This window comes from Kryptolebias marmoratus, linkage group LG7 (genome assembly GCF_001649575.2).
Source record: "Kryptolebias marmoratus isolate JLee-2015 linkage group LG7, ASM164957v2, whole genome shotgun sequence".
Classification (NCBI taxonomy): domain Eukaryota; kingdom Metazoa; phylum Chordata; class Actinopteri; order Cyprinodontiformes; family Rivulidae; genus Kryptolebias; species Kryptolebias marmoratus.
In genome coordinates, this window is record NC_051436.1 from 964,884 (window position 1) to 973,524 (window position 8,641).

An 8,641-nucleotide genomic window follows, 5' to 3' on the forward strand; every position below is an offset into this window, starting at 1 on the left:
TCCTCTTCCTCCTCTTCCTCCCCCTCCTGTGTGCGGCTGGTTTTACACAGAAAAGGAAAATCTGGGTCGCTCCTCGGAAAAGTCCGAGAACAAGAGCTGCATTCAGACCTGGAGGTGTCGGCCAGGAGCCAGACGGCAGAGAGTCAGCCTGTCTGACTGTCTGTCCGCACTGATGATGATGATGATGATGAAGGACCCTGAACCCACCGGGTCCTGAGGTCACCGACTCGCAGAGACCCGACTCGCTCTGATTCTGTCCGATGAGGCAGCTTTACAAGCGTCTCTACAACCTGATGGGGTTTGGACTGTTTCTGTCCTGTTCAGCTCTGGACTGTCAAAATAAAAGCTTCATCCAAACCATCAACATCCCAGCCAGGCTGGGGTTACAGCAACGGTTCTAAAAGGTTTAAATCTTATTTATCTGACGGATTCCAGTTTGTTCCTGTTAATAATGAATCATGGAGTTCCTCAGGGTTCAGTGCTTGGACCGACACTCTTTACTTTATATCTGCTTCAGTTGGATCAACTTTATTCATTTTCATTGTTCTGATGATGATTGGGAGAATGTGACAAAGTTAAGAACTGACCCAATCTGCTGGTTTCCTGAAGTAGAAAACTTTTACTCTTCAGTGTTTTATAAAATAAACCAATCTTTGACCATCATTAGATATTTTATTCTGCTCTAAATGAAATAAAATGCTGCTTTCAGCTGACAGCTGCCCTGTTTTCCTCTGGTGGTGAGAAGCAACAGTATAAATATCTGCTGAGTCCTTCAGCTTTAAAAGAATCTGTGATCCATACGACACAAACCAAAGGACCCGTTTCCGTATGTCCTGTTCAGCAGACTCTAATGAAGTTTAACGGGCTAATTGTGGAGGTGATGAAGAGACCTGCCCCTCATCAACGTTCACTTCCTGTCGTTCCGAACCTAAACATCTGTGTCAGAGAAAAGGCCTGTTGTTCTTAAAGGTTCACTTAAGGGAAGCTGGGGGCCAACAGGAGCTCTTAACGGGCCTCAGAGGGCCCCACGCTAAAATAAACACCAGGTCCGTTCTGCTACCAGAGTCTGGTCCTGTGGAGGACCAGGCTGGTGGTTTTTATTAACTCAGACACAGAACCAGAGACTTTCTCTGTTTCTTCTGTTAAAGTCATGATTGGAGCCTGGTCCGAAGTTCCAGACTGCTGAGGAGAACAGAACCAGAGAAGTCCGGATTCATCAGAACCCACTGAAGCGTGAACCCGGAGCGCCGAATGACTCCTGTTAAAGTTAAAACAAAAACAGACACATTTTTACTGAAAGTAAAACCATAACTAAAGGTTAAAAATAGCAAGACAGAAGCTGAAAGCTAAACTTTTTTGTTGAAGCAGATTTCAGAGAACAAGGTTTAGAATAAACTGAAGAGATATAATGTTAATAAAGTTCAATAATTCAAAAAGTATAAAAATGACAGATACTAAAACTCAAAGCAAACTCTACCTGATCGAGTCGAACGTTTTCATGTTTGAATGGTTAAAAAAAAAAAACAGAATAAACTATAAACAGGAAAACAATAATATAAATGCTGACTCAGCGTCCACAAATCAAGTGTTTAAGTCTAAAGTCGGGTCCAAAAACAGATCGGAGTGGAGCTGCTCCTCCTCGATGAAAGGAGTCAGCTGAGGAGGTTCAGACACCTGATCTGGGTCCTCCCAGAGGAGATCCTGAGGCAGACCCAGGATCTCCTCCTCAGGATCATGTCTGGTCTTGGGACTCCTTGGGGTCCCCATGGATGGATGGATGGATGGATGGATGGATGGATGGATGGATGATGGATGGATGGATGGATGGATGGATGGATGGATGATGGATGGATGGATGGATGGATGGATGGATGGATGGATGGATGGATGGATGGATGGATGAACCGGAACTCTCTGCGTCCTCTCGGCGTCCTCTCGGCGTCCTCTCGGCGTCCTCTCTGCGTCCTCTCGGCGTCTTCTCGGCGTCCTCTCGGCGTCCTCTCTGCGTCCTCTCGGCATCTTTTTGGCGTCCTCTCAGCGTCCTCTTGGCGTCCTCTCGGCGTCCTCTCGGCGTCCTCTCTGTGTCCTCTCGGCGTCTTTTTGGCGTCCTCTCAGCGTCCTCTTGGTGTCCTCTCGGCGTCCTCTCGGTGTCCTCTTGGCGTCCTCTCTGCATCCTCTCTGCGTCCTCTCTGCATCCTCTCTGCATCCTCTCTGTGTCCTCTCGGCGTCCTCAGAAATCCGTTGGCTTGTTATGCTGTAGTTCGTCACGATCAGCTGAAGCTCTCCTGCAGCTTCAACCATCCTGACTTTAGCTGTTTTTCCTGTGATGTCTGCAGTTCTGCGAGGGGCTGAAGTCTCTGATCCGGGACCAGCGGGTCGTGGTCCTGGCCGCTGTGCTGGGCCTCCTGTCCATGGTGTGTTTGGGAGTCTCCTCCAGCACCGCCCTGCCGTCGCTCCTCATCCCCTTCACCCTGTGGATGGCCAGCTAAGCTCCACCCGGACCAACCCGAGGCTCCGTGTTGGACGATGGACGGAAAAACAACCAGAATTTACCTTTGGCTGCTCTGCTGGAGGAGCTGGAGGAGCTGAAGGAGCTGGAGGAGCTGGAGGAGCTGAAGGAGCTGGAGGAGCTGGAGGAGCTGGAGGAGCAGAAGGTCTATCATCAGCAACAAGGACATGAAAACAGGTGAACTGACCCGGAGCCGTTACTGGACCTGCCTGCTGCTTCTAACCACAAGTTACCAAAACCATGTTTGACTTGTTGGTCAGAAAGGTTTCAGACGTGTTTCTGGCTTCTGTCTAATTCGACTCAGACTCAGAATTTAATGTTTCATTTATTTGTTTCAAACTAAATCTGACTCCTGAAGTTACCTTCAGGTACCGTGACATGAAGTCTGTTCTCCACAGGTTCCTCCCCTTCATGCTGTAAACAGCTGTAAATATCTGTAAATATCCTGATTGTTTCTAACAGTCACAAACTTTTGTAAAGAATTTATTTTTTACTTTATTGTAACACTTTGTATTATGTAAATAAAGAAAATAAAAGAATAACGGACACGCTGTGCTCTTTTATTAACACATTTATTGTGAATAAATTGCTGAAAGTTCTTCTTGGTCTATTAGGTAATAAATTAAATTAATATTTTTTAAGCAAGAAAATCAGATCAAAAACAAACAAATGATATAAAAATAATTATATGAGTGGGTTATATTTTCTGTTTTATTATAGAAAGATAAGAAAAGTTGTAATATTTCCATGTTTTATATATTTTCCTCGTGGATCAAATTCCGAGCAGGTCTGTGAGGATTGTTAAACTCTGCCGCCCTCTGCTGGTGATTCAGGTGAACTGCAACGAGAAAAGCTGCAGTTCAGATGGAAGAAGTTACTGAAGAAAACTTCTTAGCTTCAGAATATTCTGGATTTGCTGGTCTTTTAATATTAAAGGTTAATTAACTGAAATCAGTCTCTGACAGATTGTTATCTTCACCTGACGCTCTGCTTTCATTATTTCTCAGAAGGATTTTCTTCTTAGAGAGTTTCTGGTGTTTTGTGACTTTCAGTGCATGAGCATTTAAGCACCTTTATCATTTTTCTGTTTAGCTTCTGGCACCATTTTTATCATTTTCCAGCCCTGAAGCTTTGATAAATCAAGAAATAAAACCATTAAACTCCATGAGCTCTGACTTTTAGTAGCAGGTCAGACAACGAGATGAAATGAGCAGAAATGTTCCCGTCGACATGAATGGGATTTATTCCAACCTCTAATCCTCTCTCCGCCCCCCTCCCAGCAGAATAAAACCCCTCAGAGGAGTCGGCTGCTCTTTGTCCTGCGTCTCCTCAGCATGTCTCCTCTGCACCTCCTCGCTCTGATCTTCATCTCTGCAGCTCCTGAGGAGGAGGAGGATGAGGAGAGGAAGAAGAAGGAGAAGTATGACCTGCTGTTCAGGAGGGGGGACCTGCTGGAGGTGCCCCGCACTCTCTTCACACACTTTGGGATCTACCTGGGGGGAGGCAGGTGAGGCTGCTGCCATCTGATTGGTCGATTTTAGATTTTCCTTCTTTTTCTCTGTTTCTTATTTTATTTTCCTCTGTGACGTCAAACTGCCGTCAGTTTGTTCTTTTTCTTTTCATCCTCAGACTCGTCTGTCTGTTTCCTGTTTCCTGTTCTTTGTACCTTTCTGAAACATTGCAGTTGTTTCCTGTCCCTCCAGAGTGGCTCACTTCATCCCAGACATCCTGCCGGTGGTCTCCAGCGACCCGGTCCAGATCAGACAGATGGTCACCAACACCAGACTCATACTGGGGGTTCTGGCCAAGGTAACTCCAGAACGCACAAAATACAAACTTTATTAAAACTTCCTCATCGAAGGTTTCATGTAAATAAAATCAGTCTAACTTTTACAGCTGTATTCTTTCTGAAATGGATCAGTTCTGAGCTGAAGGTTGAAGGTTTGGGTTGTTTTAGTGTAAATGTTTCACGTGTCTTTGTCCTCAGTGTGGCAGCGTGAGGGTGGACTCTGTGGAGGACTTCGCCTACGGAGCAGAGATCGTGATCAACCCCATGGACAAGGTGGTCCCAGAACCAGAACATGAAGCATCTCAGTTAATATTCAACCATTTTTCTTTTGTCTCTGACCTGATTTTCAGATCGTTTCAGGAAAACCCAAACTCAGAAATCCTCCGGATGTGACTCAATCAGGATTACTGAGTTTGGTAGCAGAACATCGAAAAATGTAGACAGAATTCACAAAAAGCTTAAAACCCTAAAACACAGTGTGGTTTAGTTTTTAATGAGCGGTAAAACCCAGTCCTGGTTGAATGTTCAACTTAGAGTCTGATGATGTCACCCTATTATTTTAAAGCTAAAACTTTAATTATTTGCAAACCAACTCCTCTTCCTCCCTGAAACGTTCCAGCTCATGCATCCAGTCGTAGCTGGTTCGGTCCCTCTGCTGCAGGACTGAAGGTTCCTCTGCAGACCCTGACCACTGACACGTTCTGTCTGAGTAACACTGTCTCGTGGACGGCGTCCATGTTGACTCCCTACAGATGTGCAGCCGTGCGGCGCTGCGGGGCGAGGAGGTGGCCCGGCGGGCGGAGAGGCTGCGGGGCGACGTGGCCTACAGCCTGCTGTGGTACAACTGTGAACACTTCGTCATGTACTGCAGATACGGGACCGTCGTGAGCTTCCAGACCTTCCAGGTGAAACTGTTTGTCTGCACTGTTAGCAAAATATCTCATCAGCCACAGGACAGATCATAATGAAACCTTCAGGGAGTAATGACTGGATGAACGTCTACAACTGATTACTGTGTGGAGTCAACTCTAATCGATCCTAGATGACTATAACTCTGTGAATTTTACTGATATTGAGCTGAAGTTTGGTGTGGTAGTAGCTGTGAGTTATCCACAACACCCAGTCTGAGAGCCAACAGATCACATGAGGTGTCACAAGATCCCACATGAAGTTATTTTCAAAGTTTGACCAAAATGGCTTCAACTCCATCCGTCCTCAGACGGTTTCAGTTTAAAACTCTGACCTGACAGCCGGCGGGCGATATGCATTCATTCAGGGGATTCATGGAGAGTCAGTCAGAGGAGAGCGGCGCTGAAAGCAGCTGAAATGTTAAACAAACATCAGATTAGGTTTCAGTAAAAACCTTCAGATGATGAACCTGCTCGCACAGATTCACTAATCTGTTTTCTGAGGTTTAGCTGCAACATTTTCCCTCCTGCAGGAGATTAAATCTGACCTCAGATCAGCTCGGCCTCCTGCTCTCTGATTGGCCGAAGCCACAGGTCGTCCATTGTTCCTGCAGGTTGTGTCCAGGTGATTAAAACCAGCCGATTCGTTAAAGAATGCAGCTAAGAAGGTCAAAGCAAACGGCACATAAACTACAGCAGAAAGATGGAAAATAACACAGATTGTTTCACAAAAAGACTTACATTTATTACAAAATAAAGAAAAAAAGATTAAATCTGCCTGTTGTTACTGCATACATCACACAAAATGAAAGAATATCATCATGAATCTTTATTTATCAGGTTTTATTCTGTGTGAAAAGGATTTCAGGGTCAGTTTCTTTAACACCACACTGATGTTGGCTCATATTAAATTAATAATCTGTGCTGCGTCTCAGTCCAAGTTCTCCCTCCGGTGGTTGGTCTTGTTTTAGGTTTCACAGAAAGAAACACAAAAATCAGCTGTAAAAAGACAAAACCTGAGAAATAAGAATTAAAAAAGACAGAATATAGAAACAACCTGCTGTAAACAACTAAAACCAACATAAATCAACATGAAACCCGACAGCAGCTGTTCTGCTTTGTCTCCATCAGTTCTGTAAAACGCTCAGGAAGATGCTGCTGAGTCGACGCGTTGCCGCGGCGACGGCTGTCCTGGCTGCAGGTGCGCTGGTCTACCTGGGACCTGTGGACACCTGGTCCGTCCTGCTGGTCCTGCTGCTGCCGTTCCTCCTGTGGATGGCCTCGTGAGCAGAACCTGCGACCCGGGTCGGGATCAGGAATCTGAGCAACAATAAAAACAGAAAAAACAGATTTTATTCTCTTTAATCGAACTGGAAAGTGTCAGAACAAACGATAAAACGTGAATATTTTAAAAATACGTTCATTGGTTTTATGTTTAAATGAGTTCATTTGAATTTTGTCAAAAATATTAAACTTTTCTTTGGTTTCTTCTTCCTGCAGCTTCATTTTTATTGTTTAATTTCATTTTATTACACATTTTATTCAGTTTTGATTGTGTTTATTCAGTTTTAAAGCTACTTATTACAGAGTCATGAAGACCAAACCAAAAAAAAATCAGACACGTCGATGATTAATGCCTCTTTCATTTAAAAATCCAGATGCTGTCTCCCAGCAGAAACAGCTAAATGACTGAAAACAGGTTAAACTTACTGCCATATTTTTATGTACGCTCAGGTTTCCTTTGTTTACATTGAACGCAGACCCACGTTTCAGAGTTTTATATCAATATATCTGAAAACTCCTGCGGTAAAGTCTGTCAGGTCAGAATGAGTTCATCGCTTCCAGTGACTTCAGTCATATTTTAATTTCTTGAGTTCATTAATTTGACAGAATTCTGTGTAATAAAACTGATATTCATGTTTAAGGTCTTTAAAACACTGAAGCTGTTTTAGGACGACACAGATCCACTGTTTGGACCAGCCATCAGCTCATCAGTCCAATCCGAATTAAACTCTATTTTATTTTTTTCATTCAAGCAGCTATCTGCAACAGGTAAGATATTAACTGTTCATAACTTTTAAACAGAACCCCACTTAAAAATGGTTAAAATATCCCTTTAGCATTTGTACAAATTTAGCTAATTCCGTTAAACTAATACTCACAAAAATAGACTTTATGCTTAACTGTCTAATTTTATGTTGTGTATTTTTCTAATTTAGCCGAATTATTCATTTCTGTGTTTATTAATTTTGAATCATTTTAACTTTCCTGATTTTAATACAAATACACATACATAAGAATTTATTTTTTCTGCTTTTATAACATTTTAACACAACACCTTGATTGTAATTTTGATATTTTATGTTATGTACTTGCTTGTTTGTTTTCATTATTATTTATTTATCTGCTTCATTAATTTTAATTGTTTTATTTGTTTCTGTTTTATGTATTTTCTTTAATTTAGTGTAGTTTTTTTAAAAGATCCCGCCTCCCGCACCGTGAAGAAAGTCGCTGATTGGCTGAGAGCGGCTCGGTTTGATGACGTCACTCACAGTGACGTTGCTAGGTACCGCCGGGGCTCCTTCCCCCACGGAACTTGAAGCCGGAGTCGGTATCTGTGAGTCTGAACGCCGGGTAACGGAAACGGATTTACTCGGAGAAGAAAGATGCTACAGCACCGAGGCGGTAAGAGTTTACTCCAAATTATTATCTGAAGTATTTAAAAAATAACGGCTTGATTTCAGAAACGTCTGGAAAAGATTTAGCGATGAATTAAAAAAGTTCGCAACTGAAACGATCGGAGCCGTTAGCTTTAGCTGTTAGCTAACCTAACATTTTTATATATTTTATTTTATTTTATCTTAAAACTTATTTGTTGTTGCTAACATAGTCATGTTATAAAGTTAACATCACTGCCGAGAGATTTCACTGCTGATTAAAGTTAGAATTTGTGTTTTCAGGACTTTTATTTAGTCTTTTTTAATGTTAGCATGTTAGCTAACATTGCTAAACCCTGAAATAAACATCAGTTTGTGACAAAATACAAAGTGATTAAAGTGAGAAAGCGTTAAAAACATTTTAGATTATTAAAATATGATATGACATGTTATAAAAATGATTTAGACAATATAACAAAGAAGCATCATTAAATTTATTGCGACAAAAAGTCAAATAATTAAACAAACCAAACTTTTTAACACTGTGTTAATGTTCAGAAGAATCCTGGATGTCAGAGAAGAAACTCTCTTAATTCTGCTGTGTGAAACAATACAAGCTAACTGTATAACTCTGAATTATAGACAAGGATTTAACCTATTTAACATAACCCTAATCTACCAAGTGGCCTCCTGTACTATGTGACCTGTCTGTCTGCGTCATGTGACCTGTCTGTCTGCGTCATGTGACCTGTCTGTCTGCGTCATGTGACCTGTCTGT

The 8,641-nt window shown here is 42.4% G+C and overlaps 3 protein-coding genes across 5 annotated transcripts in view; all 3 read left to right on the top strand.

Moving 5' to 3' along the window:
* Positions 1-3,057, top strand: part of LOC108248302 (lecithin retinol acyltransferase) — a 5,255-nt gene extending 2,198 nt beyond the window's left edge. The window contains exons 2-3 of one of the 2 annotated variants that reach the window (XR_005233458.1): positions 2,337-2,573; positions 2,628-3,057. Coding sequence is in view for 1 of the 2 variants with exons in the window: in XM_017436990.3 (XP_017292479.1) it covers positions 2,337-2,489 (153 nt within the window). In the remaining variant the exon portion in view is untranslated. Of the gene's footprint in view, positions 1-2,336 lie in introns of both variants that reach the window. The other variant, XM_017436990.3, reaches the window with a different exon arrangement.
* Positions 3,058-3,820: 763 nt separating this feature from the next.
* On the top strand, positions 3,821-6,638 carry lratb.2 (lecithin retinol acyltransferase b, tandem duplicate 2). The gene is made up of 5 exons (XM_017436994.3): positions 3,821-4,016; positions 4,213-4,318; positions 4,497-4,571; positions 5,051-5,203; positions 6,338-6,638. Exons 1-5 carry the CDS (start codon positions 3,844-3,846, stop codon positions 6,491-6,493), a joined length of 663 nt encoding a protein of 220 aa, XP_017292483.1. The 5' UTR covers positions 3,821-3,843; the 3' UTR covers positions 6,494-6,638.
* A 1,119-nt stretch (positions 6,639-7,757) lies between these two features.
* rbm46 (RNA binding motif protein 46) overlaps positions 7,758-8,641 on the top strand; it is a 15,880-nt gene continuing 14,996 nt past the window's right edge. For both annotated transcript variants that reach the window (XM_017436984.3, XM_025010785.2), the window contains exon 1: positions 7,758-7,891. In XM_017436984.3, the coding sequence (XP_017292473.1) occupies positions 7,873-7,891 (19 nt within the window). In that variant the 5' untranslated portion in view covers positions 7,758-7,872. The remainder of the gene's footprint in view (positions 7,892-8,641) is intronic.

Coding starts and splice junctions, on each gene's coding strand:
- lratb.2 (XM_017436994.3), top strand. CDS start 3,844: ATGTCTCCTCTGCACCTCCTCGCTCTGATCTTCATCTCTGCAGCTCCT. Junction 4,319..4,496: donor TACTGGGGGTTCTGGCCAAG/GTAACTCCAGAA, acceptor CTTTGTCCTCAG/TGTGGCAGCGTGAGGGTGGA. Junction 4,572..5,050: donor TGATCAACCCCATGGACAAG/GTGGTCCCAGAA, acceptor GACTCCCTACAG/ATGTGCAGCCGTGCGGCGCT.